At 44.4% G+C, this 23,392-nt stretch overlaps 4 protein-coding genes across 5 annotated transcripts; 2 read left to right on the forward strand and 2 right to left on the reverse strand.

The window, feature by feature from the left end:
* The first annotated feature begins 41 nt into the window (after window positions 1-41).
* Window positions 42-3,011, forward strand: LOC129590775 (CD109 antigen-like). Its single transcript, XM_055486147.1, has 6 exons — window positions 42-166; window positions 322-439; window positions 518-1,861; window positions 2,150-2,472; window positions 2,568-2,733; window positions 2,826-3,011. The coding sequence occupies exons 1-6, from the start codon at window positions 159-161 to the stop codon at window positions 2,961-2,963; spliced, it is 2,097 nt and encodes a 698-aa protein (XP_055342122.1). The 5' UTR covers window positions 42-158; the 3' UTR covers window positions 2,964-3,011.
* Window positions 3,012-3,884: 873 nt separating this feature from the next.
* Window positions 3,885-23,168, reverse strand: LOC129590745 (alpha-2-macroglobulin-like protein 1). Of its 2 annotated transcripts, none has more exons than XM_055486112.1 (14): window positions 22,451-23,168; window positions 21,993-22,277; window positions 7,232-7,283; window positions 7,072-7,160; window positions 6,651-7,008; window positions 6,473-6,563; window positions 6,258-6,396; window positions 5,447-6,199; window positions 5,173-5,367; window positions 4,954-5,115; window positions 4,817-4,888; window positions 4,436-4,722; window positions 4,244-4,361; window positions 3,885-4,179 (listed from the first exon to the last, which is right to left on the reverse strand). In XM_055486112.1, the coding sequence occupies exons 1-14, from the start codon at window positions 22,796-22,798 to the stop codon at window positions 4,156-4,158; spliced, it is 2,973 nt and encodes a 990-aa protein (XP_055342087.1). In that variant the 5' UTR covers window positions 22,799-23,168; the 3' UTR covers window positions 3,885-4,155. The 2 variants fall into 2 exon arrangements, with proteins under 2 accessions (XP_055342087.1, XP_055342088.1); XM_055486113.1 differs by lacking the exons at window positions 3,885-4,179; window positions 4,244-4,361; window positions 4,436-4,722; ... (7 more) ...; window positions 7,072-7,160; window positions 7,232-7,283 and adding exons at window positions 18,267-18,785; window positions 18,850-18,967; window positions 19,040-19,326; ... (7 more) ...; window positions 21,702-21,790; window positions 21,855-21,906.
* On the reverse strand, window positions 7,364-8,398 carry LOC129590747 (uncharacterized). The gene is made up of 2 exons (XM_055486115.1): window positions 7,809-8,398; window positions 7,364-7,640 (listed from the first exon to the last, which is right to left on the reverse strand). Exons 1-2 carry the CDS (start codon window positions 8,160-8,162, stop codon window positions 7,467-7,469), a joined length of 528 nt encoding a protein of 175 aa, XP_055342090.1. The 5' UTR covers window positions 8,163-8,398; the 3' UTR covers window positions 7,364-7,466.
* Window positions 8,876-15,978, forward strand: LOC129590744 (CD109 antigen-like). The gene is made up of 17 exons (XM_055486111.1): window positions 8,876-9,429; window positions 9,555-9,839; window positions 9,918-9,969; window positions 10,049-10,146; window positions 10,445-10,493; window positions 10,621-10,711; window positions 10,772-10,892; window positions 10,975-11,814; window positions 11,885-12,082; window positions 12,341-12,502; window positions 12,583-12,651; window positions 12,948-13,276; window positions 13,420-13,537; window positions 13,610-14,947; window positions 15,015-15,337; window positions 15,428-15,593; window positions 15,713-15,978. Exons 1-17 carry the CDS (start codon window positions 9,124-9,126, stop codon window positions 15,842-15,844), a joined length of 4,677 nt encoding a protein of 1,558 aa, XP_055342086.1. The 5' UTR covers window positions 8,876-9,123; the 3' UTR covers window positions 15,845-15,978.
* Window positions 23,169-23,392: the final 224 nt, after the last annotated feature.

Here is a 23,392-nt window from a genome sequence, read left to right on the forward strand (position 1 = left end):
ATGAGGACTCGCAGTGCTCATACTACTGTCAGTACGAGGGAGATAAAAGTGCTGACGCTGATGGAGCAGAAGCCACCTCGTTCTTCGGCAATCCCACATCGCAGCTGCCTCTGTTGACGCGAAAACAGTTTTCCCAAAGCTTTCTTTTCAAAACTGCTATGGCAGAGTGAGCATACCTTTTTTTTGTTAGGCAGTTATAAGGAACATACAGTTTAAAAAATACTGCGTCCTCGCAATATATTCGTACTTATGTTTCGGGGTCACTGTGATAGCACACGCATTATTCAGATTAGAACTTCTTAAAATTTTGCTGCTTTTTAGCGCAAACGGAGATGTCGTTTTGGAGCGCAAAGTGCCGGATGCACTGACAACATGGGATATTTGGGCGTTCAGCTTTAGCAGCACTGACGGATTAACTGCGGCAATAAAACCCATCAAGGTCTGCGGAAAATTTGCTTTATGTCAACCTTAGGCAGACGCGCAGCGCATGATTAAATTTCTGGCTTTTATGTTTTAGCTAAAGGTTTTCAAGTCGTTACTTGCCTCCCTAGAAATACCATACAGCGTTATCCGCCACGAAAATTTCACTGCTGAAGTTTTCATTTCTAACTACTTGCCGCATCAACAAGATGTGACAGTTAACTTAACCATCCGCAGTCCGGACAACACAGTGATAACCTTTACAAAGAACATTATTTCTGAGCCGAATGGTACGGTAACGGCGGAATTTACGATAATTCCGGAGGAAATTGGTGACTGGGAACTCGAGGTCACAGTTCAATCTGCACTCGGCTCGCATCAGTTGAATAAAATTTTGCTCGTTAAGTCAGAAGGAGTCACGCAGTCCTATAGCCAACCTATCCTCGTCGATCTCCACAAATCAAATGTTTTTGATACAACGATCCAGTTGCCGATAGATCCAGTTGATAAGGTCACAGGTTCCGAGAAAGTGACAGTTGACGTTGTTGGAGACATTCTCGGAGTTTCCATCCGTAATGTGGAAAAACTGATCCGGCTCCGGCTGCCGACTGGGTTCTGTGAGCCAAACATGGCGATGGTAGCGTCCAGCGTTGCAATGTTAAAATATTTGAGAAATATCAACCAAAAATTGCCTCAAAAGGAGAAAGACTTGGTAAGCATCATTCAGCTGGGTTACCAAAGAGCGCTAACGTATCTGCGCAGTGATCATTCGTTCAGTATGTGGGGAACGTCTGACACTAATGGCTCTACATGGTTAACTGCTTACGTGACCAGAGTTTTCGCCGAAACACCGGAACTGCTACCAAACAGCAGCGCTACAGTTATGAAAAAAGCGGTACAATTTTTACTGGATCAGCAAAACCACGATGGCTCCTTTCGAGAAAGCGGAAAAGCCATCGACAGTTATATCGAAAGCGGCGAATCCAAACAAGTGCCCTTGACAGCATTTACGGTTCTGTCGTTCACGAAATATATTAAGACAGGAAAGGCTGGCACAGAGAAATCGGACGCTTCGCTCCAGAAAGCAGTCGCTTATTTGGAATCAAAACTGGGCAATATAAAGAGTGACACGTACGCTTTGGCGATAACAGCATACGCATTGGCGCAAGCTAACAGTTCAAAAAAGTTAGACGCTTTGGGTCGGTTGCAAGATGCAGTGGTCCAGGATGCTTCTACTGCGCACTGGAAAACTCTTGAGTCAATCAACGATGACCGGGAAGACATCGGCTATTCGTATTCCGCCCATGCCAAAGATGTGGAAGCCACAGCGTACGCATTGCTAGCGTGCATGGCAAACGGCTGCAACTGGAATATGTCACTCAAAATCGCTTCCTGGTTGATTTCAAAACAAAATACTGAAGACGGATTCTTTTCCACGGCGGTAAGTACAATATTCTCTTCTCATTACTTGTTATCTAGAGAACCACTCCGCTGTGGTTTGCTGTCGATAGGTGTTTTTAAAACTGTGAATATTTCAGCTTAGAGAAGTGGCCTCTATCCTAATGCTAATGTTGAGACTTGAGAATTCCAAACCTCGTAGGTTAATTTTCAGTATTCTTGAGGGTCTCTAGAAGAGGGACCTCTGAAAAAAATGCCTTTCCTGGATCGTTGTAGCAACAGCAATGAAACCTGCTCAGTTTACGAAATTCCAGCGCTGAAGGTTTTTTAGGATACAGCAGCTGCATTGACGGCGTTAGCCGAATTTGCCCAGTCATTCACGGCTGCTCCGTCAATTCAAATCGATATCATGGATGCCATTCAAAAGAGGGATGTGACGATCTTCCCAGAAACAGCGATGGCTGTGCATTCCGTGGAACTTGCACAGAAACCCACAAATATTGCGATTCATGCCAGAGGAAGCGGGTTGGCTGTCGCGTACGTAAGCTGGACGTACAACGTACTGCGACCGATAGAGGGCTGGACGTTTGACCTCAATGTCACTTCATCCCGTACTGAATCCGCCAAGGCTTGTCATTTAAGCATTTGCGCCAGGTGAGCCGTTTTGTGGTCAGTTGAGAGAACGTTCAAATGAGGCTTACATATACGAACCCGGTTTGCATGTCAACAGTTAGCATGTTTTTACGCAGACACTGGCAAGAAGGTGCAAGCAGCATAACCGTTATGGAGGTCACCGCCCTGTGCGGTTATCAGTTTGAGGAAGAAGAGGTCGACCAGCTGTTGCCCGCAGTCAAGTCAGTGCGGAAAAGCGAGCTGGACAGCAAGGGCAGCCAGCTGAATTTGTATTTCGACGAGGTAAGTATATATTTTTGCGGTTGGTGGAAGGTGTTCAGTCGAATATCACGATATACAAAGTAGAACTGATTCCGCGCTGTTTTTGCTCGTAGATGACGTCGACTGCCATCTGCTTCAATTTGACCATGTATCAGTCTTATAAAGTGGAGAATTTGAAAGCGCGAAGCGTAGTAATCTATGATTATTATAATCCCAAAGACCGACGAGCGGTTTTTTATACCCCGTTATAAATGATACTCAAAGCTGACCATCTACAGATAGCTACATAACGTAGCTTTGGCATTTACAATACTTTGAATGGTAGCGGTACAGCCGTTCTCCTGGGTGTGAATAACGATAAAAAATAGTATTACTGTATATTTATGGCAGCATATGCATTAGTCCATAATACAGTATACGTGAATATTCAATCATCTTAAAATGGCGTGTTTTGCCAGATTCCAAAAGAACATGACTGTATTTGGCGATATCTTACCAGAATAAAAAAAATAGCAAATAAAGTATGTACTGTATAACCTAAACTTGTACACTTACATTTTAGTAGTTCTGCACTAGTTTTTCGCATATCGCCAAAGTATGCAATAAAAAGCTACACTATTAATATTTCTCCGATGCACAAAGATCTTACAACAGCTGACTTGTGAGCTGCTTCGGGTCAGTCCACCGGTATACGACAAAGGCAAATTGCAGTGGAATTAGTCTTCCACTTAAACACCATCCGGAACTTCCGGAGAATCAAATCTCCAATGAATTGTGCAAACTGTATCGATCCCTTCGATATGAGTACTTGAAAGAAGAGTGTTATTACATAAAAGATTTGACGATGATTCCCGGTCAGTATTTATGCGAAAGCGAAGTAGTACTGATTTTCAACATGAACATGCTGTAACATCCTTATAACGGTTAAAATCTAACTGATGCAAATGACGTATGTACTTTGTTATGTATGAGAATGTTATATGTTCTTATTGTTATGTTTGATTTTCCCCTGCTTAACGACGTTTTGTGACAGCTAAAAATGTAGATACCATATCAAAGCTGAATCAGGTTTTAACTTTTTTCCTTTGTGTTCAAACAGCAACCTTTTTGTGGTGACCTTTGCTGAGCCCAGTTGCTGCAACCATGAGAGTATGTTTTAGTTGGGGCATTGCTTAACCAGTCACTTAGTTCGATTGTATCAAGTTCAAAGAATAAAACCCGAAACCTGTACAACGTTAAGAGCGTATACATCTTAAAACCCAAATTATACGAGTCCATGGATCAGGAAACTTTTATTGGTTCATCGATTTCCGAATGTTACATCATATTTGTGTTTCACTAATTCATGCTGATAGTTTCCTGTTTCGCGTTTCATGCCACATACTTCGTGTCAGATGTTTCGTTTCTTGAGTCTCTAAAATCGGGGTAGCTGTCCAACTCGTTTTAGGATGATTTTAAAACCTTCAGCTGGAATAGAACAATTTTTGCTGGTTACGGGCGTTTAGGTTTACATGATCACAAATACGCTGACCTTAAACGGCTCAGTGGAGACTGTTAGTCCGCTGGTATTGCTCAGACTGAACGCCGTGATTTGCCAAGTCGTGATTGCATCTGGCACTTTACGCTCCAATTTAACATCGCCGTTTGCGCTACCGAAAACAATATATCCATTACTGCATCACAGTCATTATTGAAGCGAGCCACATTCAAGTGGCCGACTTACTCGGCCCAAGCGGTCTCGAAGAGGAAACTCTGACGGAAGTCTTTCCGTGTCTGAGCCGATTGCTGCAATCCGGAGTCAAACGGAGACGCTGACCCGTAACCGCTTCCATACGATGCCGACGAATACCCCGCATAGGAATCGTAGGATCCTCCTCCACTACCAAATCCGAATCCTTGGTTGTTTCCGAAACTGGACGAATAGTAATCTTGGGCTCGTGGAATGGATGTCGTGGACAGCTTTGTGTTCGTCAGAAGAAATTGCTGTACCCGACCAGAATCGATTGCTTTCTGCGATAGGCAAACAGCTTTCGTTGCAAAGTATTAACAGTTCGTTTAAGGTAAATGCTTTGTGGTGTATAAAGTGCACCAAGTCGCGGTATACCGTAAAGTAGTCTTCAACGGACAGCATATAACTCGGCTGCATTCTTTGTTGAGGTTTCGGCTTGGTATCCAACTAAAAAATCCCCAGAAAAGGAGAATCGGAAGGTCTGATGTAATTTAATTTTAAAAGATACATACAACATTTTGAGTAATGTCGTTGCCGGATTTCAGCAGCAGCATGCTTTCGTCCACTGCAAGAAATGCCATGAACGCAGAAGGACTACTGTGAGCTCGTATGGAGATCTCCGCTCCCGGTTCCGCATAAGATAAACCATTTTTTGCTTGCGCAGATAGCGTGACCTATTCATCACTGTAATGTAGTATCTTAAACTGCAAATAATATCAGTGTACACCTACATTTTCTTGTGTGTCGTTGGCAACGGAAAGTGCCTTAATATTCCCCACCAGTTCACCGTCACTTCCCACGTAGTACGCAATGAGTCGTCCCGACGCACCCATCGCAGTGACAATCGGCACGGATACTCTAACGTATTGACCGGATCGTGAAATCGAATCACTCCATAGGAAGCTGGCATTAGAACTTGACAGCACCTAAACAAAACCACATGACATAGCTACAGATTGCACCCCGAATTGCTTTGTATGAAAACCATATTCACTGGAGCCATACCAGGATGTGAATATTTTGTTCGGTCCTTGTCGTAGTATTAATAGCGAACTCTGCCAATTTGTCAGCCCGCAGATCGCTCGTGACCTGACTGATCTCTAGGAAACTACCGCTCGGGGACTGTTTGGCAAAGAGAATTATCGCTTGCGATGTTGCTTCGTAAAACACTGCTATAGTCATGGCTGCTGCGTTCTTCCAAGTCGGAAAAGTGGCATTAATGGTCCCATCAACGGCCACTTCCAATAAGTGCTGATCAGGAAGAGGGGAACAGCCCACACCGCCGGGACTGTAGGAGTAGCCCGATCCAGTCATACCGAAGCCAAAATTGCGGTTATAACCGTAACCGCCACCACCGTAGCTGCTACTGCCATAGCTGCCACCGTACGGCGACGGGTACGTCTGCCCCAGGCAACGTACAGTGCCGTGCGATGATATAGCCGTTGAGTGGCCTTCAGAATAAGAATAACCCATCACACCCACTAAGACTTTTTTGGTGCTGGGAGGTGGTGGACGACCGTCCCAGCCGGTGAGGGTAGCCTCGAAGAAGTACGGATACCCAGGCATGAACGTCTTTGTGTCCGCTTGGTGAATGATATTGTACGCTTGGGTTTTGACCGATACAGTAGCGGGCGTAGCGTTCCACTGCTGACCAGTGGCGGCTTCCGTGAAATTTGCTCGAATAATTATTTTTGATGCATCCGTGAGGTTAGAAAGGAATTGCGCCGGGACGGAGATCGATGCCGTACCGTTTTTGTCCTGTAAATTTCAACAGCTTTCTTTATCTGTTGGTCACCTTTACCAAAGCTGGTCATACCGCATAAATAGTCTGGTTCCACACCGGATCATACAGATCCTTCTCCTCGAAGCTTCCATAATTTCCATAACCGCTTACGCGGCGCGGGCGAAGCACCGTTACTTCGAAAGAGCCCTTGGCAGGTTCTTTAAATGTGTAACTATAAAATTTAATATCCATTGAAGGAGAGACTCACAGGTTTATGAAAAACATGTGGAATTAGGCAGCTTCCATACTTAGCCACGACCTGGAAACGAAAATCCTCCTGCATCTGTGGGACGATGTAACTTCTCGATGTTACAATTCTGACATCAAATCGCGGCAGAACTGTCAAAAATTGAAGCATTTTTTTTCAAGAGCTGTCACTGGAAACGTTAATGTGGTTCAGTATCCATGGAGTATAACTGTAGATACCGAATTCCTCAACGGAGAAGTCTTTACTGGCCAACAGCCCCAATACTGAATACTGTCTACTGGCATCGTAACCGGCGTTGCAACCTTTGCCATCGTCGTCAATGCTAGAGGCACTTGGATCTGAATCACTCGGGCTTTCAGTAGTGCCCAGACCACCACCGAAACCACCACCGTTGATACCAAAGCTGAAACCGATGTATCTTTTCTTTCTGCCATAACCACCGCCCCCACCGTAACCGCCATCACCATAAGCGCCACTACCGTAGCTGCTACTGCTTCCTCCATAACTACCACCATTGCTAGAATAGCTAGACGTGGCGTAGCTGGAGGTGACGTAGTTGGGGCAAATAACTTTGACCTACAAGCAGAAAAAAATATGCTTTTCTACAAGACCACTACGCTCTTCTGTTGGTTTCAGTACGCTTGTGTTTGCGCGGACCACCCGCACTGTCCAGCTGCCTAGCAGCGGATCCGATGACAATGGCATTTCCCCCGAAAAGTATCCGACAACTGCCGAACAAATTACATAAAAATCGATAGTTTAGTAGGGCATAGAAATCAATTCTGTTTGACTGTCAAACCTTGCGAGTCATTTGCGTTACTGTTCATTTGCACAATATTGCGTTGTGGATCCTGTATAAATATCAAGAATGTGTGAGGCTTTTAATTTTCTGAACGTAAAGGTTTTAAAAAATCAATAATTTCACCAGAATCTGCACGTTAAAGGGCACGAACAGCGGCCGTAGTTGGCCGTCCACCGATTCCACCGACACGACGCGGAAGCGCACAGTGTCGTTAGCTCTGTACAGCGGCTGATCAGTCTGTATGAAAACAACGATTGCGCTTGGTTTTCGGTTTTGTCTCTGGCCTCGTCGTCTCGCTGTTGTCGATACTAATGGGGGAAAACCCGGTACGGAACGAGTCTGATGAGTCCGATCCGTTAAGGACAAACATCAAAGTTTCTTTAGACACTTTGGAAAGGTCACCCACCTAGCGTGGAACAAAACTAGGATAATAGTACGGATTTTGCAACTGCTGAAGTAAAATAAGGTACCAAAGTACTGTACTGAAATACTTAATAACTCTTTTGCAAATACAAGTACAGTACTAAATGCACAGTTATACAAAAATAGAAGCGAAGATTATTTAGGTACGAACATCGATCTCCAGGTGAGCCAGTTTATTGGCGTGGATGACGGCCGATGCCTCGAACACCGACCATCTGTCGCCTTTCAAGGACGTGTAAGGCAGTAGATACGAGTATTCAGCACCGTAAGGACCACCATAATTAGAACTCTCGTACGATGTGGCAGGGGGCCTTCCAATCAGCGCCATATCGATGCGCACATCCGATGTGGCGTTGAGCACCAGAATGGATACGGGAAACGAACTGTTAGACCGCGCGCTGTTCACTCCAAACATCACATATTCAAGGCTTTTTACACTGCCGGTCGTTAAAACCAGCATCAGAGTTGGGAGAGAAATATACACAAATTGCATGATGGACAACATAGAATACACCGACAAAAGAGAAACGGGCTACCGGCTGCGGTTTGGATTGACCGTTACAGCGTTATCACCATGCAGAAGCGTGTTGTGAAACTGCACCATACACGCTATAAATAGGTCTGACAAATCACTGCGTAATATTCTCATAACAGCTAAAATTACGGGGCAAAATCGCGCCGAAGCTCTCTTCGAGTAGCCGGCAAAACATACATATTAGCAAGTTAAATTTCAATTGTCAAATGCTAGGAACAACACACTGTATGTGACCGCTCATCAAGATATCACATCCGATAACGTTTACGCTAGTTAAACAGAAGCTACCATCAATAAAACCGCCTGCCGTGTAAAATGCCGCATGGAAGATGTTGGCCGGTTTTTCAAACGTGCTGTAAGAGTGAACAGTTGTAAGAAGTATCACAACAAATGGTAGTCCAATGGCACAGAAATATGAACCGGACATGAGCATGCACATGAACCGGACATAGTGCTATCGTTGTTCGAGGACATCGAATGGACGTGCAAAGATCAGTCACCAACGCTAGGTTTCCTGGTTAAAATAAAAGCCCTCGGGCCGATCCTGTTTAGCGCATTTGCCGCATTCGCGTCTTCTTCTCGCACTCGTATGTACCGGTACATGTTACAAAGTGCATAAACCGTAAACAAGAAGCTGTGCTGTGCTGGCTTTACTCAGCATTTTCGTTCACTGAATATCGCGTTCATTAACCTGTACCGATCTGACAACGATAGCCGGAGCGCAGTTATTTACTGCAATCAGCAACAACAGTACGAATAGCTACAAAACTTGATAGAAACTGTTGCAAAATTTGTCGACTGTTCACCGGTGCACTTACGTGCTAAACTTTTAGAATTCTGCACCTTTTGAAGCACTGGATTTCTGACGGCAAGCACTACTCATGATTTTAGTAATCTTTGTTTCGTGATTGCTTTTTGTATAGCCGACACAATGAACTGCCGGCTCATTGTTGGGCTGTCACTGCTCGCCGGCGCCGCAAATGCGCTGAATTATGTAATTTTCGGCTTGAACACTGTCCGATCTAACAGTGTTTTTCCAGTTTCGATATTGGTTGTTAACAGTACATCCGATGTGTACGTTAATATGACGCTAACCGGTTATCGAAATTGGTCACCGGTGAATGGCAGTTCCAGTGATGCGGCTCGCCGTTCTGATTTTAATCCCGAAAACAGCAGCTTGTCGTTCACAACATCAGCTGTCATCCAGGCCAACGTCCTTACGCGGGTCGATATGAAGGTACGTTAAGTGCAAACTGCTTCTTTGAATTATTTAATACTAAGGAAGTGTTGTAATGCTACCGAATTAAAGTGACAGGAGAATTAGCACTGCAATGAAGATCTTGTATGCGCTTCTTCCCTAAGGTGGGTGACTTCTCAAGCCTTGCCACGCCAGTTGCATATTTGAGCGTCAGTGTTGCCGACCCGACATACTCTTTCACGGGGTATGTAACACCAGTGGCGTTGGACAATGCAACCATGGGAATGCAGAACGCGCCTGTAAAGCGCACTGGCGAACCCCTGTTCCAGATACAAATGGACCAGCCATACTATAAAGCCAAAGATATGGTCCGGTTTCGCGTATTGACAGTGGAATCGGTGGAGGACAAACTACAGCCACTGTTCGTTCCTTTAAAAATACAGATTTTGGTAGGTTCACCGTAAGCTTTTGCAGTATCTGCACTTATGTGTATCGGCAACCTTGCTAATATTCTTTATTGGCTGCAGGATACGCAGCGTAATGTAGTGAAGGAGCTTATTAATGTCAATAATTCCGAAGGTAAGCATTGAAAACATTACAACCGTTTCGGCTCGAGCCATGGCCTAAAACGACGGAAGGAGAAATGCAATTTCTGTAGTTACCGGGTACTTTGCTGGAGAGATGCCACTGTCGTCGGATCCACTGAGTGGCACTTGGACGATTCGTGTGGTGAATGATTCCGTTACTGAAGAAATGGTATGTAAATGTTCTGACTCTATTTGAGTCTGAACAACTGCTCGAATGCAGCAGATTGATCAAAGTGATGGAATACCATGGAATAGAAGTTTTGATGGATCAAAAAAATGTTTAAGTAACACAAAATCGGTTTGATCGAACCGTCCAAAGAATTCTACTACGCGTCGAATTCGATACAAAAAAGTCATAAACTGAAAATTGTCTGCAAATTATAATCCGTTCGCAGTGTGCGCATCATAGTATAAATCTGCGTAACTAATTTCGTTATTGCTTTCATGAAGACAGCTGTATTCCACAGGACAAACGGTTCGTTCTGGCCAGCAAAAACTTTTCCGTCGTGGAATTCGGTAAATCTTAAATCATAGTGAAATAATTTGCAAGGCGGTTCCATAAGGTTCTGTACTTACCGGTTCCATAAGGTACAGATTTTTTTCTGCTTTGGCGGGCTGATTGATACAGTAATGATGATTGCAGGGATTCCAAGATTCGATGTCACAATCGTTACTAATAAAATCCACATCGCCCAGTCGGTTGACGATGAAATTCAGTTTCAGCTTACAGCAAAGTAATTCTAAAAACCAGTAAGTAGTTGCGTCAAAACTGCAATAATGTCATCTTTTTGCAGCTACACATCTGGAGAAACTGTCGAAGGGGTCTTTGACATTGCCGTTAGTAGTTGGTATGGTCCATCTTTGAACGGCGACGAAAAAACAGAGTCGACACTATTACGCAAGTCGATGCCGACGGTAACGCCGCTAACTTCTTAACAGCGAAAACATATCCTAGCCTTTCTGTGACATGTGAGGTTATTGGACGGAATGGTTGCAGAATAAAAACGAGACCGTAACGGTTTTGGTACCGCTTAAAGGAGCGTTAGACAACATACCGACATATCTCTATAACGCGTTGACCATTCAAGCAAATTTCACTGAATCGGCTACCGGTGTGAAGAAAAGCGCCACCCCGGCCGTCATATCCGTACAAACGGGACCGTACCATGCTGTATTTGAATCCGATACCGGGACGTTTATTCCTGGATACCCATATCTCCTGAAGGCTACCATAATCGACAGATACGGACGTCCACCACCTCCCATCGGCCGTAAAGCGCAGATTATCGCAACATCGGCCAATGTCTCGGCTGGTCTGTGGCAGATTGTGCCGCTCAACGGCGATGTAGCCTGCTTAAAGCAATCATTTTTGAGGCGCTACGGATACGATTATCCAGAAGGCTCCTCCAGCTGGAGCTGGCATGGAGCTGTTTTCGGTCTTCCGCGCATTAGTTGGGGTAAAATTAACGGCTTTGGAATGAACGGGGGAGGCTTTGGTGGTGGCTTGAACAGTGGCAGCAGAAAGAAACGTGATCTGGGTCCTTTCGTACAATACAGTACCAGCAGCTGTCATTATCTTCCAACTATCCTGTGGGCAGATGTGGCCGCCGATGGGACACTGAACGTCAGTATACCGACGCCAAAGACAGCCGATGCCATGAATATTTTGGTTTCTTATGATTTCCAAGCAACGAAAGACAAGATGGTCTTCGCCAAGCAGTCACCCAGCGGGAGTTTTTTGGATATTACCCCGGTTTCTGTCGATCTGTTTGCGGGCGGTGTGACAGAGTTTGTTATTGACACAACGACGCGACTGAATGAAACTATTCAGATTTTGGTACGCCTGCGATATCTATACACCACTCGTTATTCCTGTAAAAACTGTCAGTTTGTGTTTTTTTATGTAGGTGTTGTCTAATTCAAATGCCAGTTTCCTATGGAGTGACTCGGTTTCCACGCCTGGTCAACGGATTACTGTCTCCGTGCCGCTTACTGATGCGATCGGCCCGGTCGGGCGCTTGATTGCGTATTATGTCAGAAAGGACAGTGAAATCGTCGGGAATATCATACCACTGCAAATCACGAATGTTCTTTTGTCGGAACAGGTAGGTGGCACTTCCATGCTAATAAATGATGGTTCTCTTAATTAGCAATAGGATGACACTCGTATCTCGTTAAGGCGCAAAATATAAGCGTATGTGAAACTTGATAAGTAAAAATATTCCCAAATAGTCAGACATACTCGGGTTCCCGCTTGAGTACATACAAGAGTATTAATTTTGTAAATCGACAGAGCTCCGACAGTTGTAAAGTTAGAATAATCAAACCGACATCGCAACCGATCACCGGATTTCGTTGTCTAGGTGACTCTGTTCGTAACATCCAAGAACGGTCAATCATCTGCTCAACCAGGCGAAAAGGTTACCGTGAAAGCAAAGACCGGTCCATTTTCTACGGTAGCCTTCTTGGCCATAGAGGAGAGGCGGTCGTTATTCAAGGCAGACAACGATATCAGTGATAGTTTTGTATGTTAATTTAAAATCAATCAAGATTACCGTATTAACATACTTTTCTATGGATTTCCGTAATTTAACTTTTTTTGCAGATTGGCAAAACTAAAAGAGTTTCGAACGCAAAACCTGGGTATCGGCTTTCGATAGCAGATTATTTTACGGTAACGCACGCTTTTTAGGCGTTGTACTTGTACTCGTATTTCATTTGATGGTACTAAGCTTGTACTTTGTTTAGCAAGTAAAATTAGGTGACCCTTAATTTGTTTTGAGAAACATAAGATAGAAAAAACATCATAAGAAATTTCGGATCAGTCAGACAATGCCATCGATGAGAACTGCTGCTTCGGCTAAACACCTAAACCGTTCTGCTGCAGCTGCTAACGCTAGACTACTAACTGAATGCAAATGTCATAGAACATCGTGTTTGAAAGTAAAACTGAATTGTGTACCTTTCCAGACACCGCTTGATTCCGGCCGAGTGCAGCACTTTCTTCTGACCAACACCAAAGGTTCCGCGACTGGTCCAGACATTGCCGCACTAGTGTGGTCTCGCGCTCAGGACGCTGGCTGTTCATGCCCCACGGGGGAATATCGTTACGGCTTTCGTATCAACACTGATGATGAATACTCGTACTGCTCACACTACTGTCAATATCAGGCGAGAGACAGAAGAGTGGATGCTGATGGAACAGAACCCAAGTCGTCATCGTTCTCCGGCGATTCCATATCGCAACTGACGCGTCAACACTTCCCACAGAGCTTCCTTTTTGAAACTGCTCTAGCAGAGTGAGAAAACATCGTCTACTTGAAATTTAATTGTAAAGCAATTAAGTCCATTTTACATACCGTATAATTAAATAGTCCTACCAAAACTACTGTACTAGGTATTTCTGAATTAAAATGGTGATAAAAATGTCGCTGCTTACTAGTGCAAACGGCGATGTGATTTTGGAGCGCAACGTGCCGGACGCATTAACAACATGGCGAATTTGGGCGTTCAGCTTGAGCAGCACTGGCGGATTAATTGCGTCGGCGACACCTGTCAAGGTTGACAGAAAAATTCATAACATTTCAACCAGTAACATCAAACGTGATCGAACTGGCTGCGTGTTGTTACAGCTTAAGGTTTTCCAACCATTAATTGCCTCTCTGGACCTACCGTACAGCGTTATCCACAACGAAAATTTCACAGCCGAAGTCGTCATTTCTAACCACATACCACAGAAGCAAGAATTGACAGTTAACTTAACCACTCGCAAGCCGGACAACACAATCACGACCTTCACAAAAAATATTATTTCCCTGCCTAATGACACGATAGCGACGGTATTTACGATCATTTCGGAGCAAATTGGTGAATGGGAACTCGAGGTCACTGTTAAATCTGCACTCGCCTCACATCAGTTGAAGAAAACTTTGCTCGTCAAGTCAGAAGGAGTCCAGCAGTTCTACAGCCAGCCAGTACTCATCGATCTCCACAAATCCAGTGCTTTTGATACAGTGATCCAATTACCAATAGATCCAGCTGATAAGGTCAGCGGATCCGAGAAAGTGACAGTTGCCGTTGTCGGTGACATTCTCGCCGTCTCCATTAGTAATTTGGATAAACTGATCAGACTTCCGTCTGGAGGTGGAGAACCGAACATGGCAATAGTAGCGTCCAGCGCTACAATGTTAAAACATCTGCGAAATACCAATCGGACATTGCCTCAAAAGGAGAAAAACTTGGTAAGCAATATTCAGCTGCGTTACCAACAAGCGCTGTCCTATCTGCGCAGTGATCATTCGTTCAGTATGTGGGGAGCATCTGACACAAACGGCTCTACATGGTTGACCGCTTATGTCACCAGAGTTTTTGCCGAAACATCCGAGCTACTTCCAAACAGCAGCGCTGCAGTTATCAAAAAAGCGGTTCAGTTTTTACTTGATCAGCAAAACAACGATGGCTCGTTTCGCGAAAGCGGAGGAAAGGTCCAAAACAGCTATACCGAAAGCGGTGATTCCAAACTCGTATCCTTAACAGCATTCACGGTTCTATCGTTTACGGAATATATCAAGACAGGAAGGGCTGACACCGAAAAACTGGACGCTTCGATTCAGAAAGCAGTGGAATATTTGGAATCGCACCTGGAAAACGTTAAGAGGGATTCGTACGCTTTAGCGATAACTGCGTATGCATTGGCGCAGGCTAACAGTTCAAAGAGCTTAGATGCACTGAACCGGTTGAAAGATGTAATGGTCTACGATGTTTCAACTGTGCGCTGGAAGAATATTGCGTCAGCCGACGATGACGGGGAAGACAACAGCTATTCGTATTCCACACATGCCAAAGATGTGGAAACCACAGCGTATGCGCTGCTGGCGCATATGGCCAATGGAGATCGGAACATATCGCTAAAAATCGCTTCCTGGTTGATTTCGAAACAAAATACTGAAGGTGGATTCTTTTCCACAGCGGTACGTATAATCGTTTTCGTATTTTACGGTTTCTTCTATACAAACTGCAGCACCGCCGGTTTTTTAGGATACAGCAGTTGCGGTAGAAGCGTTAGCCGAATTTGCCCAGTCCTTCACGGATGCTCCATCGATTCAAATCGATATCACGAATGGCCTTCAGAAGAGCGATATGGCGATCTCGCCGGAAACATCAATGGTTGTGCATTCCTCACAATTTGAACAGAAGCCTACGGACATCGCGATTCATGCCAGAGGAAGCGGGATAGCTGTCGCTTACATAAGCTGGACATACAATGTACTGCAACCAGTCGAGGGCTGGGCGTTTGACCTCAACGTCACTCTATCCCGCACCGGATCCGCCAAGGCTCACCGTCTGAACATCTGCACCAGGTTAGCCGTTTTGAAGCCGGTTGTATGAGCGTATGTGTTGTAAGAATTTTTGCTTGGATTATAAATCAACGTTTAGCACTTACTCAACAGATACTGGAAAGATGGCGCAAGCAGCCTGACGCTTATGGAGGTCAGTGCGCTGTCCGGTTACCAGTTTGACGAAGAAGAGGTCAAGCAGCTTCCGCCAGCAGTTAAATCACCGCGAAAAAGCGAGTTGGATAATGAGGGCAGCAAACTAAATTTGTATTATGAGGAGGTAAGTGCTAACAAGTAAGAATGCTTTTTGCGGTCTGCTGAACGTGCTCAGTCGGGATAAAATGTCAAAGACCAAGATACTTAGCGAGTGAACTGACTCCGCGCTTTTTTTGCTTGTAGATGACGCCGACTGCCATCTGCTTCAGTTTGACCATGCATCAGACTCACAAAGTGGAGAATTTGAAAGCCCAAAGCGTAGTAATTTATGATTATTACAATCCCAAAGATCGACGAACGGTTTTCTATTCATAAATGACTTCCAAAGCTTACCATATACAGATACCTACATAACGTAGCACTGGCATTTATGTACCTGATACGGCAGCGATACACCCATTCTCCTGGGTGTGAATAACGATACAAAATCGGTATTATATTTATTGCGACATATGCCTTGGTGCATAATACGTGAATATTCAATCATCTTAAAATGAGATGTTTTGCCCGATTCATAAGAACATAGCTGTATTTGGCGATATCTTACCAGAATAAAAATAGCGAAGCGAAACCTGTGCACTGACATTAATTTTACATGACCACCCACCATGATTGAAATCTAAACTTGTGCACCTACACTTTAGTAATTTTACAATAGTTTTCCGCTGGTATACGACAAAGGCAAATTGCAGTGGAATCAGTCTCCCCTTGAAAAATTATCCGGAATTTTCGGAGAATCGAATTTTCAATGATTTGTACAAATTGTATCGGTTCCTTCGATAGGAGTACGCAAAAGATGGGTGTTAAAATTAACATTATGGCTGTGTGCACGGGTAAACACGGGTGTTGGCTGCGTGCACGGGTGGCCTTATTGGGTCCGCACGGGTGCCGGCTGCGTGCACGGAGTTTGGGAGCGGGTGTTGGCTGTGGGCACGGGATTTCTGCACGGGCGTTCGCTGCGTGCACGGGTAAATTATTTAATTTTTTAATTTAAATTTAAATGTATATTCTAATTATAATTTTTTTACATAATTACTACTTATGGAAACTTACTCACTTTACCCATAATTTTTCAACGAAGTACAGTTACAGTAAGTGTAGGACCACTGTAGGTACCTGTACAATACCTAAAGTAAGTACTGCAAAATTTCCTGTACGTAGCAAGTACTATGTTAACAGCTACTGCTTGTTAGTGCGATATGCGATATCATGAAGTACTTGTAGGTCACAGTAAGAAAAGTCGAAGACGTGAGAATTGTGTAATATTTTCCATGAGAAAATGTGTAATACGGTACAGCTCGTGGAAGGGCCACTTTCGAGCAGGGTCTGATGCGAACACGTAGTTGCTTATAAAGCATGCAAATGACACCATTCCCACTTGCATCAAGCCGTGTACAAAAACTCTGAGCCGTAAAACAAAGCATCTGTAAGTTGTGTAACTATTTCTAAATTATGGCACATGAAAAAAATATGTCAGAAACCGGTCCAAAAACCTGTTATGGTTGAATAAGACCTGGAAACCTATAAATGTTACGACCAAAATTCGAAAATCATAAAAGAGTTAAAAATTGAAAAAGCCGTGTACAAAGCCAACACCCGTGCGTACCCAAAAAGGTCACCCGTGCACACAGCCAATACCCGTATCCGAACTCCGTGCCCGCAACCCAACACCCGTGGAGACACCCGTGCACGCAGCCAACACCCGTGTTTCCCCGTGCACGCAGCATCAACCTAAAATTAATGAAATAAATTAAAAGTTTGACGAAATCTCCGGTTAGAATAATTTATGCGAAAGCGAATCAGTATTGATTTTCCACGTGAACAAGCTGTAACATCCTTAGAACGGCTATACTCTCAGTCTCTCACTGATGCAAATGACGTAGAATTAACGCGCTATGCGTAGACTGCGCGAATTACATACGTGTTATGACGTATTAGATATCTGTTCTTATTTAATGCATTTGATCGCTAATTCCATCAGGGATTCTGGTTTCCATCGCTAATTTTTTGCGTTAACATGATCTAAATGAAAAATTCCTTCCAGTTAACATGAGATGGAACAGTCCCCAAAACACTCTGAGCATTACCACGTTGAATCTCAAGACTTAAACGTTGAAAAAGAAAACAGGTAGAGCGGCTTTCTTCAATTAAATGTGTGAGGTTGTTGCTATCTGAAAGGTCGTGTGACTCTAGGTTAGAAGGAAGTTCATTCATATCTCGTTCTGTTCTGTTCTGTTCTGTTTGCGTTGTTTGCTGGGTGATTAAACATTTAGGAAGTTTCTGAGTGCTTCGGTTTCGGTAACTTTCGTTAGGCACGGCAATCCGCTTGTACCTAGCGGAAGTAGGCAGTTGTACCACTTACGTAGTCCAGAGCATATTCCCATTCCACCGAATGAGTAGGTTTGATCATCTGTGCGGTTATCGCGGTGCGACTTCCGCATAGCATGTCAGTATATTATGTATGAGAATGTTCATATTGCTACGCTTGAGTTTCACTTGCTTAATGACGTTTTGTGACAGCTAAAAAATGTGGATATCACATCGGAGATGGATTAGGTTTTCTTTAGTGTTCAGACAGCATCCTCTTTGCTGTGACCTTTGCCGAGCCCAATCGCTGCAAACAGGAGAGTAAGTTTAAGTTGGGACGTTAACCGCTCACTTATGGTTAGTTTGATTGTATTAAGTACGAGCATGCCCTTAAACCTATATAACGTTAAGAGCATAACCATCTTAAGAAATAGCACGAATCACTAAGAACACAAAACAAACGAAACCCAAAACACAGGAAATAGAAGAAACGTATCAAGTGCACGAAGCACTTGAAGCTCACGTGAAACCTGTGAAACATATGTAACCCTTCAAATATATGAAACATTTATGCATTAAGTTCAAATTTACGATACCAAACAAGCAAGGATACACGAAGCAATCAAACAACGAATTATCAAGCTCAAAGCCCACAACAAGTCATGAATCACGAAACGTTTACTGTTTCACCGGTTTCCGAATGCTACATCATGTTTCAGTGTTTCCCTAATTCATGCTTATCGTTTTGTGTTTCATGCCACATACTCGATACGAGATACTTCATGTTAAATGTTTCTGTGATGTAGCAACGCCAGCTGTAGTATGTTCAGCTCTGTTTTGTGTCGGTCAGTACGGATGTGAGGTCACGACAGTTCCGTCTCTTGAGTCTCTAAAATTCGCGTAACTGTCCAACTCGTCCAATGTTTTATGATGGTCGGAAAACTTTCAACTGGAATAGAACAATTTTTGCTGATTACCGGCGTTTAGGTTTACGTGATCACGAATACGCTGACCTTGACCGGCTCCGAAGTGACCGTTAGCCCGCTGGTATTGCTCAGACTGAACGCCGAGATTCGCCAGGTCGTGATGGCATCTGGCACTTTACGCTCCAATTCAACATCGCCGTTTGCGCTACCGAAAACAATATCCATCACTGCATCACAGTAATTATTAGAGCGAGCCACATTAAAATTGCTGACTTACTCGGCCCAAGCGGTCTCGAAGAGGAAACTTTGACGAAAGTCTCTGCGTGTCTGAGCCGGTTGCTGTAATCCGGAATCAAACGGAGACGCTGGCCCGTCACCTCTTCCATACGATGCCGACGAATACCCCGCATAGGAATCGTATGAACCTCCTCCACTACCAAATCCGGATCCTTGATTGTATCCAGAATTGGACGAATAGTAATATTGGGCGCTTGGAACGGATGTCGTGGACAGCTTTGTGTTCGTCAGAAGAAATTGCTGTACCCGCCCAGAATCGATGGCTTTCTGCGATTGGCAAAAATCAGTTATTATTTCTATTCACAGTTCGTTCTGGGTAAATTCGTTTTGGTGTCTAAAGTGCAAAGTCGCGGTTTACCGTAAAGTAGTCTTCAACGGACTGCATATAACTCAGCTGCATTTTTTGTTGCGGTTTCGGCTTAGTATCCAACTAAAAAATCCCCAGAATAAGAGACTCGGAAAATCTGGTGTGATTTACTTTTAACAGATACGTACAACATTTTGAGTAATATCGTTGCCAGATTTCTGCAGCAAAAGGCTTTCGTCCATTGCAAGAAATGCAATGAACGCAGAAGGACTGCTGTGAGCTCGTATGGAGATCTCCGCTCCCGGTTCCGCATATGGTAAACCGCTCTTTGCTTGTACTGATAGCATGACCTTAATATCAATGTACGTTAGTGCTGTAATGTGTGAATAACGTAAGTGTGCTCCTACATTTTTCGTCGTATCGTTGAGAACCGAAAACGCCTTAATATTCCCAACGAGTTCACCGTCACTTGCCACATAGTACGCAATGAGTCGTCCGGATGCACTCATCGCAGCGGTAATTGGTACGGATATGTTAATAAATTGACCGGGTCTTAAAATTGAATCACTCCATAAGAAACTTGCATTGGAACTTGAAAGAACCTAAGATGATCACAAATGCTATTACTCGCCAGGTGGAACCTTTACTGTAGCCGCTAGATGAAAGTCACCACAGAGTCTGGTGTACGGAAAACATCGCACACGCTGCTGTAACGTGTGCGCTTTCCGGCATGGGGCAAAAAGCGGCCGGATCTGAAATATGTGCCATTTCATCTAGCGGCTACAGTACTGTTTCGGAAGCTTACCACGATGTGAATAGGTTGATCGGTCCGCGTCGTAGTGTTAACAGCAAACTCGGCCACTTTGTCAACCTGAAGATCGTTCGAAACCTGACTGATCTCTAGGAAACTGCCGCTCGGAGATTGTTTACCAAAGAGTATTAAGGTTTCCGATGTTCCTTGGTAATACACTATTACCGCCGCTGCAGTCGCGTTCTTTGGAGTCGGCAAACTGGCACCAATACTCCCATCAACGTCCACTTCCACAAACATTAGACCAGGGAAGGGATGACAGTCGGAACCATCAGAACTAGAGCTGTAGGAGCTGACCGGTCCATGGATTCCAAAGCCGGTACTTAGATTCTTTTTGCCGTAACCACCGCCACCGTGACCACCGCCACCGAAACCACCGCCGTTGGTCTCAACACCGTAAGCACCACCACGATAACTACTATCATAAGCGTCCCAGTGAGGCGGTGGGTATATTTTCCCCCGGCAACGTACAGTGTCCGACGATGATACGCGCTTTGCGTGACCTTCGAAGTAAAAGAAGCCCATTAATCCAGTTATGGCTTTCTTAGTGCTGGGAGGTGGCGGACGCCCATCCCAATCGGTGATGGTAGCTTTGAGCGTGTACGGATATCCAGGGATGAACGTCTTTGCGTCGTCCTGGAATCGAATATTGTATGCTTTGGTTTTGGCCGATACTGTTGCGGGAACAGCATTCCACTTCTGACCGGTTACGGTTTCCGTGAAATTAACTCGAATGGTTATTTTTGATTCATCCGTGAGATTGGAAAGGAATTGCGCCGGGACGGAAATCGACGCTGTTCCGTTGTTGTCCTACAATAAGTAGTGATTAAGTACTCAAGCTGTTTCCGCTCTCTGCTGCTTTGCTTTCAACGGCTGAAAAGTTCAACATACCGCAGAAATTGTCTGGTTCCACATCGGGTCAAATACATCGTAGCGTGCATAACCTTCTTCACGATGCGAGCGAAGTACCCCCACATCGAAAGTGCCCCTGGCAGGTTGTCCAGATGCATTACTATAAAATTTAATATCCATTTGAAAAGAGGCACTATTTATTAAAATTTTTGAAGTTTGGCAGTTTTCGTACTTAGCCACGACCTGGAAACGGAAATTTTCCTCCATCCGTGGGACGATGTAGGTCTTTGATGTTATTATTCTGACATCAAACCGCGGCACATCTGACCAAAATTGACACATTTGTTAAGGGTTATCACTTGACACGTTAAATACTTAATGAATAGAATGTAGTGGAACTACGGTTACCGAATGCTTCAACGGAGAAGTCTTTACTGGCCAACACCGTATCCTGGTATTCAACAGGGTCGCAAATACTTTGATCGTGGTCACTGTTACGTTTCTTTATGTCATCATCATTGTAACCGTTACCATCCCAACCACCACTGCTTTCATAACTACTCCCGTAGGGTCTGGGAGTGGTGTAGCCCAGGCAATTGGCATTGATCTGCAAGCACAAAAAAGACTTTTTCACATCTGATCACCACGCTTTATCGGTTGATTTAGACCTACGCTCTTGTTTGTGCGGACCACCCGCACTGTCCAACTGCCTAGCAGCGGATCCGACGACAATGGCATTTCCCCAGAAAAGTATCCGACAACTGTCAAAACAAATTAGTATCATTAGAACTAGATTGTGACATTATTTCTGTTGGATTGTCAAACCTTGGGAGTCATCTGCGTTACTGTTCAGTTGCACATTATTGCGTTGAGGATCCTATATAAATACAAAGACGTTTAGAACTCCTGGATGTTTAGAACTTCTGGATGTACTGAATGATTTTAGAAAAGCAAAAGTTTTACCAGAATCTGCACATTAAAGGGCACGAACACAGGTCGCAGATGGCCGTCCACCGATTCCACCGATACGACTCGGAAGCGCACAGTGTCGTTAGCCTTGTACAGCGGCTGATCAGTCTGTATGAAAACAACCGGTCTGCGCTTGGTTTTCGCTTTCTTCGTTACTGTCGTGGTCTCGTTGTTTTCGATTTTAATTGGTGAAAACCCGGTGCGAAACGAGTCCGACGGGTCAGATCCGTTAAGGACAAACACCATAGGTTCCTTAACCATTGCGGAAAGGTCACCCACCTGATGCAAAACAAAACTCCATAATGGTTCGGTGTAAATGCTCTACTAAATACGGTACATAATCCTGTACTGTAATAATGCATTTAAAATTAATAGTAATTTGACAACCATTAGATAATGTGCATCTTGCGCTGTTACATAACAACGTAGGCAAAGTTCGTTCTGGTACGCACGTCGATCTCCAGGTGAGCCAGTTTATTGGCCTGGATGACGGCCGATGCATTGAATACCAGGAACCGGTCGTCGCCTTTCAATGAAGCGGACGCGTAAAGCAGCATCTCGCCGGAATCGTAGTTAGAGTAAAGCCCGTACGATGTGGCAGGGGGCCTTCCAATCAGCGCCATATCGATGCGCACTTCCGATGTGGCGTTGAGCACCAGAATGGATACGGGAAACAAACTGTTAGACCGCGCGCTGTTCAATCCAAACACCACATACTGAATGCCGGTTGCACTGCCGGCTGTTGAAACCCACATCAGAGTTGGGAGAAAAATATGCAAAAACTGCATGATGCCAACCATCGAACCCGGTGGCAAGAGAAAAACGGTTTACCGGCCACAAATTAGGCGAACTGTGTAGTATTACCGCCATGCATCGATATGTTATGAAATCGTTGCATGCACGATGTAAATTCAATAACTGCATGAGTCAGAGCGCACTAAAACTAGAACTTGAAACACTGCGCAGTAATATCGAGCTGAAGCTTCTCTTTGAACAGCCAGAATGACAGCCGGCAAACTTGCACATTACAGTTCAGTTGCATTGTCAGATGCTGGGAACAACCGGCAACCACCGTTCATCATGGTTTCGGTTTGCGTTAGTTAGAAAGCAGCTGAAAAAGGAAAATTTGCTAGCAAAACCAGGTAAGGTTAATAATCGGTGAGAGCTAACCAATCAAAACACCGAGTAAAACCGGCGTTCTTCTTTCGTTGATGACTGTCTGTGTAATAACATTCGACACCGGCAATGAACCCGTTAGAAAGCCGGAGGATACGGATGTGATGCTCAGATGCGCCGGCTTATGCAGCCTCGCTCGGCCATTGCAAGATCCGCATCTGCGAATAGAATACGACAATTTTTCCGAAGTAATGAATAAAAAGTGCGCAAAAAAAGTC

This window comes from Paramacrobiotus metropolitanus, unplaced genomic scaffold (assembly GCF_019649055.1).
Source record: "Paramacrobiotus metropolitanus isolate TYO unplaced genomic scaffold, Prichtersi_v1.0 Parri_scaffold0000042, whole genome shotgun sequence".
Taxonomy (NCBI): Eukaryota; Metazoa; Tardigrada; class Eutardigrada; order Parachela; family Macrobiotidae; genus Paramacrobiotus; species Paramacrobiotus metropolitanus.

Coding starts and splice junctions, on each gene's coding strand:
- LOC129590775 (XM_055486147.1), top strand. Junction 440..517: donor CGGCAATAAAACCCATCAAG/GTCTGCGGAAAA, acceptor TTTATGTTTTAG/CTAAAGGTTTTCAAGTCGTT. Junction 1,862..2,149: donor ACGGATTCTTTTCCACGGCG/GTAAGTACAATA, acceptor AAGGTTTTTTAG/GATACAGCAGCTGCATTGAC.
- LOC129590745 (XM_055486112.1), bottom strand. CDS start 22,798: ATGGTTGGCATCATGCAGTTTTTGCATATTTTTCTCCCAACTCTGATG. Junction 7,161..7,231: donor TAACGCAAATGACTCGCAAG/GTTTGACAGTCA, acceptor TTTGTTCGGCAG/TTGTCGGATACTTTTCGGGG. Junction 7,009..7,071: donor TGGTCCGCGCAAACACAAGC/GTACTGAAACCA, acceptor TTCTGCTTGTAG/GTCAAAGTTATTTGCCCCAA.
- LOC129590744 (XM_055486111.1), top strand. CDS start 9,124: ATGAACTGCCGGCTCATTGTTGGGCTGTCACTGCTCGCCGGCGCCGCA. Junction 13,538..13,609: donor CGTCGGCGACACCTGTCAAG/GTTGACAGAAAA, acceptor GTGTTGTTACAG/CTTAAGGTTTTCCAACCATT. Junction 15,338..15,427: donor CGTCTGAACATCTGCACCAG/GTTAGCCGTTTT, acceptor CTTACTCAACAG/ATACTGGAAAGATGGCGCAA.
- LOC129590747 (XM_055486115.1), bottom strand. CDS start 8,162: ATGTTGTCCATCATGCAATTTGTGTATATTTCTCTCCCAACTCTGATG. Junction 7,641..7,808: donor TGGCTCACCTGGAGATCGAT/GTTCGTACCTAA, acceptor GTTCCACGCTAG/GTGGGTGACCTTTCCAAAGT.